The following is a 16,845-nucleotide window of genomic DNA, read 5'->3' as shown; positions in this document are numbered from 1 at the left end:
CCCCCACATCTCACCTCTGCTGAGCTCGGTCTCTCAGGCTGTGACTACCCTTGCTTGAGGACTGGACTTGCCAGTGCTCATGCTGAGCTTGTACCAGGTGTGGATCTCTGCTGAGCGAGGTAGCGCTGTTGTGGGTCGGTAATTACATGGGTTCAGCATCCCAGCATGTTGCATGTGTGCTCTTGGCTTGAGTTCAGGCAGGACCAATAGCCTACCCAGCAGGCATATGCCCTGGATTGTCCAGCACAGCTGCGGGTCTGGTGTGAGCAGCAAGTGTGCATCTCAGGGGCTTGGGTGTGTGTAAGCCAGCTCTTTGCCTCCTAGGGTTCAACACTCTTGGAAGCTGCAGAGCTGCCTCCAAAGGGAGACAACTTTGTTACGTGAGTTTCCAGTCTGACACTATGCTGCTATCAGGAGGGGGGATTCAGACAGTTGCAAAAGGAACATGGAAGGAGATGGGAGACCTCCTGGCCTGCTACCTGTGGAAGAGCAGGTCCCCTGGCCAGCAGCGTGGCTCTGGTTAAAGCACAGCCAGGGAAGGGAGGGGTAGAGAAGGAGGGGTCCAGCTGCAGAGGAGGAGACTGATGTTTGTCCTGAGACTTCTGTCCACTCGCTGTTCTTGGTCACAGAAAGGCAGCCTGGATCTGGCTGTGCTTCCAGTAGCCCCTGGTGTTTGCTCTGGCTCACTCCTCTCCCTCTTGGCTCAGTTCCGGGAGGTTACTGGTTTCCTGGCTGTGGGCAGAAGGTGTTTTTGACGGAGAAGGTGGTAGCCTGGGGGTGGATCGTGAGTGGGAGACAGAAGAGGGGAGGAGTCACTGATCAATACTAATAAATAAAAGGCCCCTTTTCTCCAGTCCAGAGTCCAGGACGCTGGGAGAGCTGCCCCCTCAGAGGAGAGCTGCAGGCTGGCCGGGAAGCGACAGCTTAGTGAGTATGCAGGGACCGCCTTGCTTTTCCTGGATGGCTGCTCGTTATTAACGCCTCACCGGTGCTTCACAGCTGCAGAATGTTAGTTGCTGCCGAGTGGGTAACGTTGTGATTCTCTGCTCCAGCAGGAGACAGAGGCCTGAGGGCTGCTTTTCTCGTCTCCCCTTTATTTGGGGCACTGTGGAGATTCCCCTGGAATTTGTAGGCAATTCATTTTAGCCCTTCTTTCTGCATTTCTAACCAGTGGCTGCTGATAGAAAGCAAGCAAGGGGGATTGGGCTCACTGTGCTGTGTGGTGTGCTACCTCCAGGGCTGGGGAGGGGAGATGTGTGCTGGAGAAGTATGGAGTGCAGAGGCAGTAGGAAGGAGATGTAATTTTGCAGGGGAAAGTGTTCCCCGAAAGAGATTTGTTGGTATAAGGTTGTGTAGCCAGCATGTTTATTCATCCCTTGGAAGATGCATTGCCTCTGTGGTGAAAAGTGAAACATTTGGGTTACAGTGCTGTTTGTGGCTCTTCTGCTGTGGTTGATGGCAGGGGATGCTCTAGGCATTCTGGGATCAGAGTCCTCTGAAATGGGAGCAGAGTCTTCCAGGGAACAGAGGGCTCTGCCTGGAGCGAAGATAGATAAATAGAGGGTTTGGATGGAAAATGCACCAGTGTTTCCTGCTGTGCACTCTCATCTTCATTCCAAAGTACTCCCAGCACCTTCCTCTCTGTGCCTCACTGCTTTCATGCTGGGCTTTTACTTTCAGCCTCTCCCTTAAGCTTCCCTTTCTTGGCAGCTCCCATGTACAAGACATCATGAAACCTATAAAGTCCGCACTTAACACTCAGTCCAAAGCTGTGGGCTCTAGGGAATGCAAACAATCCTGGAGCAGAGAGTTCCCTTAAAGAAACCAGAGTGGCAGCGCATGGAAGGATATCAGAAAAGCCTCAGTTCTCCTCTGACCTTGTGTCTATAGCAGACTTCTGGCTTTTTCCCCAGGACAGCCTGGTTTTCCTTCTCCCCTCTGGCTGAGCACTGAACAGGCAGGACATGTGTAGTATGGGGGCCACTGATGGTGCAGGACTAAGCTGCTGTCTGCATGAGGTGGGATAATGGGGAAGACTTCTCTTTGGTCTGCACCCAGAGTGCACTCATTTTGCATCCTCTCAGTGAGAAATACTGACACCTGCATGTACACGTGGACAAAATAGGTGGTCACCACAGCTTGGATCAGACATAGCAATGGTTACTGTGCTCTAGGCTCATCCCCAGGCAGTGTGCATGGTCCCAGCCCCACCACTGCCATGAGGAGGGCTGGCAGGCACTGGGTACCAACCTTCCCTCCCTGCCTTGCCTCTGCTCCCCTTTGCTTTTCACCCAGCAGGGATGGCCATCTCTGTAACTCCTTCTTTCTGTTCTCATTGTCTCCTACTGGGCCACAGAGCTGGATGGGGGGAACACCCCATCTTTTGTGCATCACTGTGGTTCATGGCATTAGTCTGAGGCGAGCTCTTTAGGTGCTGGAAAGGTAGTGGTCCGAAAGACTGCTGGCCTCTGAGATTCTTCCTAGCTGAAAAGCTTTGGTTTGACTTCTAGCTTTGGTGCCCAGTGGGACAGAGAGGAGTGCAGAGAGGAGACAGTCCTAAAAGTTGGTCACTTTTACCTTCACCAAGGTGGTGTCCTTTGGGCTGGAAGAGCAGTGTAGGGTCAGGACCACAGTCAGGACCTCCAGTTCTGGGTGCTGCTGTCATCTCAATGCAAAAATTATGATTCCTTCAGCAGAAGGGATCCTTCCAGGTCACTGATTTTCACTTGTGGAGCAGTAAAGTCAGAGAGGGGAAGGGGCAATAGACTTGGGTTCCTCCTCTGATGACTGGCAGTCTGGGACTGCAGCAAGGGCCATCTGGAGGGAGGGGGTACAAGTATGAAGGAATTACTTAAAGCCTCATTCTCCATGTGTCCATCATCAAAACTGACAGAACAGTCTGGGATGGGTGTTTCCAGACAGGGGATGGCAAGGGCAAAGAGGGCAGATCAAAGGAAAAATTGGAAAGGCAAACATTTACATTTGGGATCAGCACACACCTCTCCCTCCGGGCCCCCGGCAGCTCCTGGAATTCCTTCCACTTGCGCAGGCCAGCTTTTCTGAGTATGGAGTGCTAGTGACATGCTTGCTTGTGAATTATGGCCCCCAGCTCTGAACTGGGAGAGGAAGGGGGCATGCCCCCTCCTTCCCAAAACTTGATTCAGTTTGGTAATAGAGGACGTTTTGTAACGGCTCCGTAAAGAATGTGTACCAGTCAGTCTTCCCCAGGCTCTATCATGGGGCCCATCCTGTCTCTGTTTTCATAATAAACATTCCACCACTAATTTTGCAGGCAGCCCAGGATCTCCAGCTGCCCTCAGGGGGTGAAGAGAGACACAGCAAGAGAGACAGAGTGAGAGATTCCTCCCTGCGCTGGCACGATGCGCACTCTCATCATCCTTACGCTCCTGACTGTCTTGGTGATGGTTGCTACTTGCTATGGTAGGTGACCATTTTTGCTGGGTAGAGAGAGAACTCCAGACCTGTAGATATCTTTGGGTCTAATCAGATGGTTTTTTTAATTCAATTTTCTGTCTCTTTTCCCATTACTTTTATCTCTTGCCTGCTTTCCTGTCCTTGTGTCAGATCCTCCTAGTCCTGTTCCAGAGCTGTCAGCTCCAGATATTGTGATTTGTGGTCCAGGATGCTTCACCCCTTCCTCTTTCACAGTATCATTAAGGTTGGGAAAGACCTCCAAGATCATCTAGTCCAACCGTCCCCCTACCACCTATATTGCTAATTAAACTGTGTCCCTAATTACCTCATCCAACCCTTCCTAACCTCACAAACTGCTCCTCTTTCTGCCCCTCTGTGGTATAGCCTGCAATAAGAGTTCCTATTCTTAATTATTCCTTGTGAATGGGGATGTTTCCCTTTCTCCTCTTGTAATATCAGCCCCCTTTTCCCATGAGGTGCACAGTTCCATACTGATGGAATTAAGATGCTGTTTCATGTTGCAAGTACAGCTCACTGTGCTAGTCCATTCCCTAAGCACATGTTCAGGCTTTGAAGGTAAGCAGGTATCACATCCACTGTAGTGTCAGGAACACAAAGGTGAAGAACTATGCTTGAGAATCACACGCTGGAAGACCAAGCATGAACCTTGAAGTCCTAGCTAAGACATGAGGCAGCTCCATTCTAAACTCCTGAACACCCTAAACTCCTCACACCACTGATCCCTTTCTCTTCCTTTCAAACAGGTGCCTTAAAAACTGATTTCAGTGATGGGAAGGGGTGTGTTCTATTGATCTGTGCTGTGTGAAAGACTGTGAATCCCATCAATACACTGTCTTACAACATGTTTTACTCTTTCTCTCCCCAGAGTCCCACGAGAGCATGGAATCCCATGAGTATCTCTGTAAGAGACTGCTTTACTCTTTTCTTGAATTTGAAGTGTGCTACAGACATCTCCAAGACCATTGCCTTGTACTTTACTATAGGGACTAAATAGGCAGAGCCACTCAGGCCAGGGAAATTGATCCATCCAGGTGATGGAGTTTCAGGATAAAAAGGGAGAGAGTTAAAAGAAGACTGCACATGTTTGGACACCAATGTATACTGCTGTTTTTCAAAGAATATAAGGAGAATTGGAAAACAAAGAGTCAGGAGCTTAGGTCCCTGCTGCATTCATCTAAAACAGGTTAAGTGACACCAGAAAAGGACATTGCTCAAACAGATCCGGGATGAGCATGGGAAGAGGTACTGCAGAAGCCAGTGGCACCATTTGTTCTCTCTTAAGTACAGGGAGAATCTTACTCTCTGTACCTTGCAAGAAGCAGGTGGGCTGTGTGGGCTGGAGAGACCCTTTGGCTGGAAGGGAGAGTTAGTGTCACAGGAAAAGCATGAAAGTTCAGAGAATCTCACTCTGGAACAAGCAATATCCTGGAAAGGTTAGAGAACAGATGGATTGAAACTAAAAAGCAATTAGATCATCTGGGAGAAGGACTTCACAAAGCAGCTAGTCAGAAGCACAGAGGCACTTGTAGGAGCCAATACCAAAACATGCACAGACCCCTGAACTCTTCAATAGGACTGTGATGTTTCTCAGAAAGGACAGAAGGGACCTTCAGGCAACTCAGTCCAAAACTGCCACAGACTGCTCAGTGACTACCTAACTTCGGAGGCAGATAGACTTAGACAGGCACTTCCTGGTTTTACCTGTAATTTCAAGATGCTTCTAGTTCTGTTGAGTGTGCCCAGACCTCCCATGGTCTGTGCAGCTTGGCACCTACGTTTTGGCCAAGGTCCAGTCACTCAGAGGGACTGTGGCAGAAAAATCACAGTGGCTTTCCCCTGGGCAGCTTGAGTAACAGCAGAGCAAGAGCAGCTCGTGCACTTCCATCCAGGCTGCACAAGGCAAAGGGAGAGCCTGTGCATGAACCAGCGGGGTGGACAGCAGGGAATATCTAAAGGTCCCAGGTTTCACTGCAGGTGGGAGGGTGGATGAGAAAGGCTGTTATAATAAATGTGGAAGCTAGCTTTTGTGGGGATCTGGCCTTGAAAAAGTGTCCATCTCCTCTGAACAACTTCTTGTCTTCTCAGATCCCTTCATCAACAGGAGAAGGGCCAATGACTTCATACAAGCTGACACGAGACTAGAAGCCATCTCTCAGGAGAGGTATGTTATGGCCTCAGGACACTAGGGATGGGAGTGGGGAGAGGCCTCTCCTTGCCAAGCACAGGCTCTTGGGATGGGTAGCAGCCATGGGGACTTCTTAGAAGCCTCAGCCTCTCTTTCAATGTGCCTGAAGTCCCCAACCCTGTGAGAAGCCAGACCTCAGATAGGAGGGAGTGAGTCCTTGTGTTCAAGAACATGTCATGTGTTGGGAAGGCTCGGCTTAATTCATCTGAAGGAAGCACCAACAGAATCAGAGAGAATCATTGTGGAGTGGCCAGAAAGGAAGCTCAGTTTGAAACCTTACTCTAGTCCTCAGATCTCAAGCAGAATCCACATGAGCTTTTCTAAATCAAAGGGGCATGTGGGGGCCTCCTCACCTCATCTGTAAAATGCAGATATAAGCAGTTTCGTGACTCAAGCAGGGCTTGTGAAAATAAAGCACAGAAATCAGGTTGTAGTGGGGTGTCAAGACAAACCTTTCCCACAGCATCAAGTGGCCCCCTGGCTCCACACTATCAGGTGCAGGATGTTCCAGATCTCTGTTTCATGCGTGGCTTTGACTCACCCCTGAAATAAAAGGTTACCCGAGGAAGCCAAATGGTCCTGCTGTAGTCACCTCACTTCCTGGGGTGCAGTGAACACAGAAGCTGGTGTGCTAAGATCTTGGTAGCAGGATGGTGGAATCTGGTGATGAGCCCTTAATCTCTGGGGGGGGGGGGGGGGGGGATTGTGAGGCAGGAAAGGGTTGCAGATGGATATTTAAGATGATAGCTCTTTACTCTTTATGTCTCCTACTTTTGCAGGATCAGGGAGCGTAATAAGGCACCCCAGGAACGTCAGAGGGAGATCTGTGAGGACTACTACCCCTGCGAACTGTATGCTTTCCGCCACGGCTATGGTGCTGCTTACAGGCACTATTTTGGGAGGAGGAGGACTAAATAAAGGATGACCTGTCCCCACCCTGGGGCCTGGAGCCCAGGGTATCCTCCCAAAAAATGCAATGGCTCTGAAATCTATTCAGTTGCTTGTGTCATGTATGTTATCCTGCGTGCTGCTTCTCTCCCATGTAGCCATGGATTCCAATACTGTGCTAATTAGCGCTGAGCTGACGTAGCAGAGATCAGATAGAGTTCATGATGTGGGTGTTTACTACACAATAAATTTCTGGTTTGATACCATCTTCTCCATGAGTCACAGTATTTGGGGGGGAGTTTTTTCCACAAAGAGGCTGAGTTTGTTTATCATAGAATGTGCAGATGATGGAAGAAAAAGTCACTACCTTGTAATCACATGAGTTTGAAAGGATCTGCAATGTTTTTTTGTTCCAGGATCTACAAGTGGCTTCCTTTAGAGATTGCTGGCAAATTTCAGTTCCCAGTTGTGGTGGTTTAGCCCTGGCTGGAGGCCAGATGCCCACCAAAGTCAGTCTATTACTCTCCTTCTTAGCTGGATGGGGAGAAAACATATATATTAAGAAGCTCAGGAGTCAAAATAAGGACAGGGAGAGGTCATTCCGTCATCAACGGTGTGGGCAAAGCAGACTCAACACAAAGTGAAGAATAGAAAAACTACTCTATTACACTACACTACAAAGAACAGTGAAGAAACCGGAGTTGAGAGTACGACCAGATCTTAAAACAAACGCAACTGCTGCTTAAAGAAACCGTCTCAGCAGCACAGCCTCACAAAACTGCAACACCAGTCTTAAGACATCTTGAAGTGGTGTGGTGTTCAGAAGACAGGGTGATAATGCACTTGAAAATGAAATCTGTGCTATCTTTCCTCTGTTGAGGAAGATATTTCAGAAAGCACCTGTTTAATCTAAAAATCAAAGGCAGGGCAGTAGTGACAGAAAAGAGCTGTAAATTGCACCTTTTCTATGCAGCTACCCTCAGGTTCTGACATAGGGTCCTCTTGTAGAAAGGAGTGTGTGATCTGGATGTGACTTGTATTTCCCTTTGTGCCTTTACTTCCATTTGGAATGATTCTGGTAGTGCTGGAGACCTGCAGGAATGAAAGGTGAAGGGGCACTCCATGTGGCTAATATTAAAACACAAGAAACCCAGTGCTTGGGGTTAAGCCCAACCTAAGTAACCCAGAACAATTGTATTTTATTGTTCATAACTCATGCAAAATGAAGATGTGGCTTGATCCTGTGCACAGGTTGCTGAGCAGCTCCCAGCCCATTGAGAAGTGATCATGACCTCTGTCAAGTTGTCACCAGCACACCTTGCAGAGCTCGTCCCCGGGCCAAGAGGCACCAGTGCTGACATGCCCAAGAGTTCAATACTGCTCCAAGCTGGTCAGTAGACACAGCAGCTTGGATACCCCTTGGTATGGGGTGTGTAGGAGATACTCTCTATCTCATCTCAGCACAGCTGGTTTCAATATTTGCATCCCCAGACATCCCCTGAAGTGGGAAAGATTCATGCATGGCATGTTATCAAAGGCTATGAGGTATGAAGTACCAGATTGTTGACTATTCTGTGAAATTAAGTGTAGAGCCAAATGTACCTGCCATATTAGAATCCTGTGTCTTCTTCCAAAATATGCTTCAAAGCTTTGCCAGCTTTGAAGGCGAACTGGAAAGAAATGTGATTTATTTATTGAAAACACTTCTGATAGGAAACTCCACCCTGACAATTGCTAAAGTTTTCTCCAAAGGAAAAAGTGAGAGATAAATGAGTTTAGGGAAAACATCCTTAAGGATGTCTATTTGCACCCACACTTGTTCTGCATGTTCTCAAGTAGGTGAATGTTATGATCATGAGCCAGAGCAAAACTTTCATACCCTAAAGTCAACACATCTGTAGTGTTTGGGTTTGACTTGACACTGTGACACTACCAAGAAGGCAGGAAGAGGACTAGTGCTGTCTGGATCTGTGTCCAGAATTATCTGGCAATTCCAACCTCCAGTTTACCAGTATAAATACTGGATAATACCGGAGATTTCTGTGGGATTTCATTAGTGTAAGCAACAACAAAGCACACTTAAGAAACTACATACTGGTTAGAAAGCTTGGGAAAAAGTTAGGAAGAGAAGTAAAGCTGCTTGGGTTACTAGAACTGTATGTTTATATTATTTCAAGTTTTCTTTTGGAATCATGACTTTCCTAGAATACAAATTATTTTTAGATACGTATTTATTTTTAAAGTGTTGCTCCTTAAGATACTTTTGCTGGAAGTCATTAGCATAAATATATTCAATCTTTCCTGAACTGTGGAAAAGTTAAATATTTTATTCTTCTTTTTAATTTTTTTTTTAATCCTGAAGTTTCTCTAAGTTAAAAGGCAGTGTTTCTAGGGACTGGCACAATCCCTAATGGCTCTGACTGCCTTTGGGAGCCTTTTAAGGTTTAGTTCTGTAACCTTTGGACATCGCTCCTGCATGTGGAGCTGAGGAGGACTGGAGGAAGATATGATCCATATGCTTTGTTTGATCCTCAGGTGGAGGAAGATGTGATCCATATGCTTTGTTTGGGATATGGCTTTGGAAACTTGGCTGGTGGGTTTGGGAAGTGGTGTTACTGATGGAGAGGCTGTAGAAGAGCCCACGCAGGGCTCTTGACATACCAGGCAACTGCAGCCACTCATGTCCTGAAGAACAAAACACTCTTGGAGTTTCAAGGTTTATTTGATTTTTAGACAAGAGAAACAAAGCCATTAGCCTTCATACTAGGAAGATTTCCAGAAGAAAAAAGAAAGACCTTCCTCCAAAGTAACCTCCAAAGATCCCAACAGCATAAAAATCTCAGCTCTCTGAAGTAGTTTGCTGAAACTGTCTGAATTAAAAAGCTACTGGTGTTTGCATGATGCAAACTGTTTCGTGGGTTTCTTTACCTTTCAGGGAATGGGTCAGGGTGGGGTAAGGAAAAAAGGTTACCATTGAGTTCAGTCTTATTTAATTTTCCACATGAGAGCCCCGTCACACAAAAAGAACTGGTCTACATCAGGGTGTGCTGGTCTCTCCCCTGGATTTCTGGCAAGAAGCTGAATGACTTCCAAGTTAATAACAAAACCGATATTTTATTATTTTTTTTTTCCAGCCCAGCTGTTTTTCTTCAACAGTCCAAATCAAAACCTCAGATAAAATCTTCTGGAAATGCCACAAATCCTCAGACAAATGTCCAAAAGTCAGCCAGGACCTGATATCTCCTGGCCCAAAGGACAGGATTTGTTTTGGAGCTCAGACACAGAAACACAAGCCAGAGCCCTCTTCTGTCCAGGCGATTACAGAATATAAACTGCTGCCCGAAAGCAAGTGCCGGAGAACTTCAGTAACCTCCAGGAAAGCTCTGAGGTTAAGGACACTAGTGCAGCCAAAGAAGACATGAGGAGTCTGCTGGCACTGCTGATCATGACTCTGGCCCTGGCAGTGCTCTGCTCTTGTGAGAAAGGTAAGGGGAAGTCTTCCCAGGAAGGCTCACCGGAGCACTGCTCAACCCTGCAGCTTGCCACCGGCCTCCCACGGTCTGGGAGAGACTCGTGGCTTCAGGGGGAGGCAGTGTGTGTGTGCTGACAGTCCTTGCATGGTTCCAGGCCTCTCGCTGAGAGACGGAGTGACGGATGGGAGAGGGCTTGAGGATAGACAACATCATCTCTTGCATTTAGCATTTGGGTGAACTGGCAAAAGTAAGGTGGATGTTGACTTTCGAGCAAGAGGGTTGAGCTGCAGGCAGGGTTGTGTCCGCCACAGTGAGAGCGATTTTGTACCTTCCAGCTCTAGAATGCTGTAGGATCACAGCGATAGGCACTGAGTCAAGCCCACACCTGCTAAGAAGTGTGGAATGTGGACAACTTTTTGGAGTGAAAAAACTTCAATCGGTGGTCAAGAAAGCAGGGGGTTTGCTGTCCCACGGAAATAAGAGCACATCACATTTGAAGGTGATTTGGCCATGGTGACTTTATGATCAAGAGACAGTAATGTAGTAACAACTCTGAGGCTGATGGAGAGGAAAGGGGGAGGGGGGAAATATCAGAGAAGCAAGTGTTTTTCTTCCTTTACCACAGGAAAAGTGAAGCTGAGCAGGAGAGGGCCCTGACTTTTACTATCCCATTCCGAGTTAAATTTCATTCAGTCCCTGGCATCAGATATATCGTGATTTAGTACTGCCCAATATATTTTGTTTGATCTGTCAGTCTCATGCTTTTACTCTTGAATATATATCTGCTTTTTAAAAAAATTAATTTAAATCATTATTGTTATTCCAGGTTGCTTAATGACCTTGGAGTAACCTCTAATTTATGTATTTATTTTTTAGATCCAAGGGACGCATACAGTTCTTAAAAAGAGAGCCATGTTCCACCTTATTCACACCAAGTTTTTGTTTGACCACAGTCTCTAGAATACTCTTTCTGCCCACATATACATTTAAGCCAAACATCTGGTGACTTCTGTGGAGCTGACATTGTTGAAGAAAAATGCGGCAAAATTGTGAAAGCAAAAAACCTGTGAGACGAGGCAGTGTGGGAGAGCCAACATTAGGAGACCTAATGTTCCTCCTAGAGCACTTTCCTTGGGCATTTGCAGGGAGCATTAAGGATTAAGACCAGGACTGAGCACACAAATACAGTGTGTAGGTTCCTTGTGGGAGGACTGGTGAGACAGGCACCTCAACCCTGAGCTGCAAAGTGTGAGGGCAGAGTCGTTCCTAATTTTTGGCCCTATTTCCCTTTCCTATTCACAGTTTGTGATCTTGCCTTAGAGTTTAGGAAGCCTCTCTCTCCAAAGATAAAGATGCTCAGCTACCTTCAGGTTCTGTCCAAAGTTGGGGGTTTGCTCAAACGATCCTCTAACTCTTGCTGTCCCTGTTCTTAGCAAGGGTTGGGGAGAGAGAGAAGGAGGAAGGTCTTCCCCCAGGTTCCACAATGGTTTTATGGTTAATGTGTCATTTAATCTTTCCTAGAGGAAGTTGAAATTAAACTAATCCAGGCACAGTGGGTGAATTTTGCTGTGGTGAAGAAGTTGGTGCTAAGAAAACCCTTTTTTTGGGAGGAAAAGACTTTCTGGGAAAGGGGGTGGGGGGGGTGATGCTGGATCCACCCAGCTGGTAGAGATATTCAGTTAGAGCGGAGCAGAGGGTAAGGACTCACAAGCAAACTCCCATCTGTTTGTCTGTCTTCCAGATCCTAAAGACCCCCTGGAATATCCCAGCGTGGCCAGTGAGTATATCCGTGTGACCAGCATGCAGCTCCAGTCTCCTGCATCTAATTTCCTTCTTCCCTTTGCTTGGCTGTGAACAAGAAGTGGTGAAGAGCCACCCTGAGCCCCTCTAGCAGCTCCCTTTTTTCTCCCTCAGTGGTTCAGACCCTGGGGTGCAGGAGTGCTGGTGGCAAACTGAGGGTCTGCGTTTTACAGTCGTGGGGGCAGGAGACACCAGGGAGGTCAGCCTCCCTGCACCTGCAGCCTGGAATTGCTCCAGGTGTGCTAGTGCCATAGCCTGCATCTTTTCAACCCTTGAACAGCCCCAGGCATGACATGAGTCCCGCAGATGTTTAGTGACTGGTTGCATTTAGCCTCTGTGATGCAAGGTGATGTGTGCCTCAGAACTTCTCTGAGCTGGCTTCACAGACCTATCCAAAGTGACTGGTGCATCCCCAGGCTGTTAAGAGAGCAGAACTTGCCCCAGGCCCTCCAGGCACTGGTCCTTTGGATCTGTGGAGCTGTCAGCATCACGTGCAGGATTACGGAACAGAAAGCTTTGGTGCCACATTGCAACAGACTGTGACATCCCCGACAAATCCCACAACCTGGGAAGCCTAAAAGCAAGCAGCTTCCTCTGGTGCTCCTGAGGACTGCAGTCCCTGTTGTCAGGTCACCTGGGATGTGGGGATTTGCACATCTGTCTTTGTCAAAAGCTTTTGCAGCGAGCTGATCCTGGCAGATATCTGTGTGGAAAATCCCTTTTGTTGTTCCTGTCTCTCCTTTCTCACACCTTGAAGGATAACATTGCTGCTGAGGAGCAGGGAAGCTGGTATTACTCCAGAGAGCCAACAGAAACACCGAATGGGAAAGAGAAAAAATGAGAAGAGTGTTCAGGGAAAGGTGGTGATTTCTGACAGCTCATTAACCAGTAATTTCTGTGTAGCCAGTCTTTTGATCCAGACTAAATCCCTGCTTGCTAGAGAGGGGGCACCTCTTGCCTGCCAAAGAGAAACACAAACACCCCACGGTGATGAGGTGTGTTTGGGGCACAAACCCCACCATCTCACCACAGGCAAATGCCTTAGGAACAGCTTTTTCCCCAGAGGCAGTGACAGTTTGCCAGTTTCCTTGCTGAAACACATGTCGGGGTGCAGCCGCCTGTGTTGCTGGTGTGCCAGCATCCATGCACAGGTCTGTGGGTGCAGGTCTGTCCTGTGGAGAGAGGCTGCACTGTGCTGAGCCCTGACTGGGGCTCTACCTGCTGTTTGTGGAGTGCTCCACAGCACCCCAGGGTTTGAACAGCCACAAATCCCATATACGTGACTGTGATGACATGGGGTGTTAGTGGAGACCAGGGACCGATGCTGTTGTGGCAGAACGACCTCTCATGTTCTCCAAGTCCTGAACACCAGGCTCTGCATACCTCCTGGTTGCATTTCTCCCTTGGTGATGTTTACAGTTGTTATTTTATGCCCTTCACCTTTCGTGGAACTCTGCACATGTGAGCATTGGTATTTCCTCATGCCATCAGTTGCTTTTGGCTCACTAGAGGCATTTTTAAGGCCTGGTGTCTGGTGTCTCACAGTCTTAAGTCAAAATTATAGAAAAGCCAAGACTGAAGTTAAGCAAGCTATGGAGAGAGGGCGCCAATCCCTTAATTTTCTCATTATTAATATTTTATTCTGTCATGACTTTGTCTACTGCACCTTTGCTGTGGACTCAGATTACTCTGTGTGATAAGAATATGGAATTTATGACAGAAAGGGCCCTTGCTCCATGTGGATGTGCAGGTTGGAGTGAAGAGAGAGCCCAACTGTTGGGCTTTAAGTGGACAGTGGGGTGGGGAGAGATGAATGGGCCATTAGGATGAGATGAATGGGCCATTAGGATGGTTCATGCTAGTCATGTGCTTGTGAAGAGAGCAGGCTGTCCATTTTCAGAGGTTAGACTGGTCTCTGGTTTTCATAGGCCACGGATGCACACGTCTAACCTTCTGTGTCCTCTCTTGGTAGGCATCAAGATCAAAAAAGAAGTTGCCAATGCCTTTGTGAAGAGGCAGAAGAGATTCACCCCGTATGAAAGGTGAGAACTGAGGAGTCAGGTGAGGAGCTGGACTTGAGACCTCTCTGAAGAGGGAGTAGGAAGGCAACAGGACACAACAAGGCATTAATTTGTTGTACATCTATCTTATTGTCTTCATGTGCTGAAGCAAAATGGCTGTAGCAGATAAATATTTATTGATAGATAAATGGTTCTATCTTTATAAATATCCTTTTGAGAGCTTATAGCTGGACCCTGATATTTTTCCCAGGGAGGAAGACAGTACTGGCTGCCTGGGCTAGCCATGGGGACAGCAAGATGCAAGTTAGAAGCTGCTCTAACCTGCAGGGTCATCAGAGCCAGTTTCCAGGATATTGAGCATCACAGAGCCTTGGTCGTTGCCTTTGGCTCCCTCCAAAGAAAGCTCAGCTCTGCTGCAAGGATGAGGCTGGTTTAGAAAGGCTGTTCCTTCTGAAGCTGTAGATCCTACATCTATTTGTATGCAGAAATCATAGGCACAGAGGTTTGGAGAAATCCTAGTTGTAAACATTTGGAGAAAACTGAGAGCATCCAGGAATGTTCTTCACCTATTTCCTGACAGAGGTTGTTAAGCCACTGTCTCATGCAGGCCTATGTGAAAAGGATTTTTTATTTCATCTATCCTTGGACTGGAAGGATAATATTGAGTTTTTAGATAGTTGAAGATTGGGGAGGGGGCCATCTCTGTAAGAGAGGATCGGAGTATTATAGCAGAGGAATTGTCTGATGTTGAAACCTACAGTGTTTCAAAAACAAGCTGAAATTCAGTAGTAGTGACTGCACTGACTGCTCCCTTACAGGTGGGGCATCATAAGGGTAACTTCTGCTGTAAGTGTTAATCAGGAAGTGCTTAGGTAGGCAGACAGCTCAAGGTGTTATTTAATCATGAGGTAAGGTTAGTCTGGAAATATAGGTGCAGCAAACAGAATTCAAGGGTGCTGCAGGGTATATCCAGTACAGAAAGAAAGGAACAGTTAACGAGATATCAGTGTGACTTTTCCTGTAGGATTGTGTACAGTCATCAAGAAAGATTAACTAAATTTGGAACAGGAGTTGAGAAGAGCATCCAGAATGTTTAGCTGAGACTAAAAGATTTGGGTTTTCTTAGCTGGGGTGGTGGTGGGTGAGGGGATAGTGTTGCTATCAACAGTAGAAATTAGGATGATTAAAGGAAACTCCTTAATCTAAAGGAAAATAAGGGCTAGTGGGAAAGTGAGCAGACACTGAGAGCAAATAAAAGTAAGCGAGCAATAATTAAATGAGTAAATAACAATAGGAAAAAAGATTCTTAGATAGTTGGGGACCAAAAGAACCATCTGAAGCTAACTGCTTCTTTGATCTCCTTTGATGGTAAAATCTCAAGAGCAATTGCTTTAAGTTGACTTCTGTTCCATTTTTCTCCCTCAGCATCAATCCAGTAATCTATCCCCATGCAAGTAGATGTTTAATTTACCATACAAAGTCCCCTGTCAGGGCAGCATGGTGAATCCTTTTTCTCATCTTCGTGTCAGGGGTGTGAACCCTCTCCAACTGCACTGGCTGAATTTGCAGAAAGGCATTTCTCTCTTTGTCTACTCCAGGTACTCTGAGAATTACAGATATCAGATGGAGCAGATGCATGAGATTTGTGAAAGCTACCCTCCCTGTGACTATCTCGCTGACCAAATAGGCTTCCCCATGGCCTACTACCGTTACTTTAGGGCCTACTAAGGGACAGTCGCTCCGTTCGCTTTCCTTGGCACCACTCTGAGAGAAAGAAGGTTGTGGCTGGGAAAGAGAGAAGAAAAACATCTAGACTGGGGATGACTTCTGTTGTCTCCCTAGCCAGCTGGTACGCCAATGCAATAACTATCCCACTTGTTGAGCTTCCATTAGCTTTCTTCTTTTCATCAAAAAACGTTTCTCTTCAGCCATCTCTTGTAGTATTTTGAGCTTCACCAGAAATGATTGAGAAGACTCAAGTCTTACCTCATTACACATGATGCACTAGGTGAAAAAAATGTGATTCATCTCAAGAAAATCAATGTATTCCTTAGAAACGTAACAAGACCTGTTGTCCTCTTCTACAAAATGCAGAAGGATTATAGAAGGAGAATGTCACAATGTATGGAAATGTGATGGATCTCATCCTGCTCACTGGGAAGAAGGCAGAATGGCTGCCTCCTGGTACAAGGACTGGGAAAGTTCAGGTAGTATAATCACCATAAATATGGTCCAGTGTATGATCATCTTGTAAAGACAGAAACGCGAAAATACTATTACACAGCCACTCTTCTGATTATTCTGTCATAAAATTTGCCTGTATAGAGACAACAGATAAATCCCAAAAGGTATGTTTAAGGAGTCTTTCCAGATGAGCTCTTCCATTTGTATACTGCATTCAATGACAGTCTGTAAAAAAGTAACTTGGGAATCTCTTATAGTGTTCATTACAATCAGTTTCTGATGAATCTGAATATACCTAAGCAAAACAAGAAAAATATAACCTGATCCTCTCTGATGCTTTAGCATTTATGCTTGAAGCAAAAAAAAAACCCCAAACCCCCCCAAAACCCAACCCAAAACCCCCCAACAAAACCAACCTCCCCCCAAAAAACCCCAAAAACCAAAGGACAAAATAATCCACCAGAATAAACTTTATGAAATAAACAAAACTAAAATTATTTCAAGGATGGTTTGAAGTTGGATCAACATTTGGTTTATTCAAGGCAAATTGTATCTCCCTGATGTATATACATATATATTAAAAGTGTGTGTGCATTTGTATACGTATCCTTTTCTCTCTTCACTATGTCATTCTGTCCTCTGGGATGAATTTTTCACCTTATCAACTTTCTGAACAGCCTCCCTTTGTTGTGCTCTGTCAGCTTTTCCTCCCTGAGAGGTAGATAGCAGATGCCATTCCCAAGGACAGGGACTGCTGACCCTCATGAGACTGAGAAAGACTTAGTCTCTCTGGGTACATGTAAACTGGTGCAGCCATTCCCAGCTCCTGATTGCAATA

At 46.4% G+C, this 16,845-nt stretch overlaps 2 protein-coding genes across 2 annotated transcripts; both read left to right on the top strand.

Moving 5' to 3' along the window:
• The first annotated feature begins 875 nt into the window (after nucleotides 1–875).
• On the top strand, nucleotides 876–6,795 carry MGP (matrix Gla protein). The gene is made up of 5 exons (XM_084265697.1): nucleotides 876–927; nucleotides 3,293–3,441; nucleotides 4,322–4,357; nucleotides 5,542–5,617; nucleotides 6,421–6,795. The coding sequence occupies exons 2-5, from the start codon at nucleotides 3,381–3,383 to the stop codon at nucleotides 6,557–6,559; spliced, it is 312 nt and encodes a 103-aa protein (XP_084121823.1). The 5' UTR covers nucleotides 876–927; nucleotides 3,293–3,380; the 3' UTR covers nucleotides 6,560–6,795.
• A 3,152-nt stretch (nucleotides 6,796–9,947) lies between these two features.
• On the top strand, nucleotides 9,948–15,551 carry LOC311189843 (osteocalcin-like; the record flags this gene model as incomplete). Its single annotated transcript, XM_084261624.1, has 4 exons — nucleotides 9,948–10,014; nucleotides 11,744–11,779; nucleotides 13,775–13,844; nucleotides 15,422–15,551. 4 exons carry the CDS (start codon nucleotides 9,948–9,950, stop codon nucleotides 15,549–15,551), a joined length of 303 nt encoding a protein of 100 aa, XP_084117750.1.
• Between the last annotated feature and the right edge of the window lie 1,294 nt (nucleotides 15,552–16,845).

Source organism: Gallinula chloropus (genome assembly GCF_964237585.1).
Source record: "Gallinula chloropus genome assembly, chromosome: 1".
NCBI lineage: Eukaryota > Metazoa > Chordata > Aves > Gruiformes > Rallidae > Gallinula > Gallinula chloropus.
This window is presented reverse-complemented; position numbering and strand designations above follow the sequence as displayed.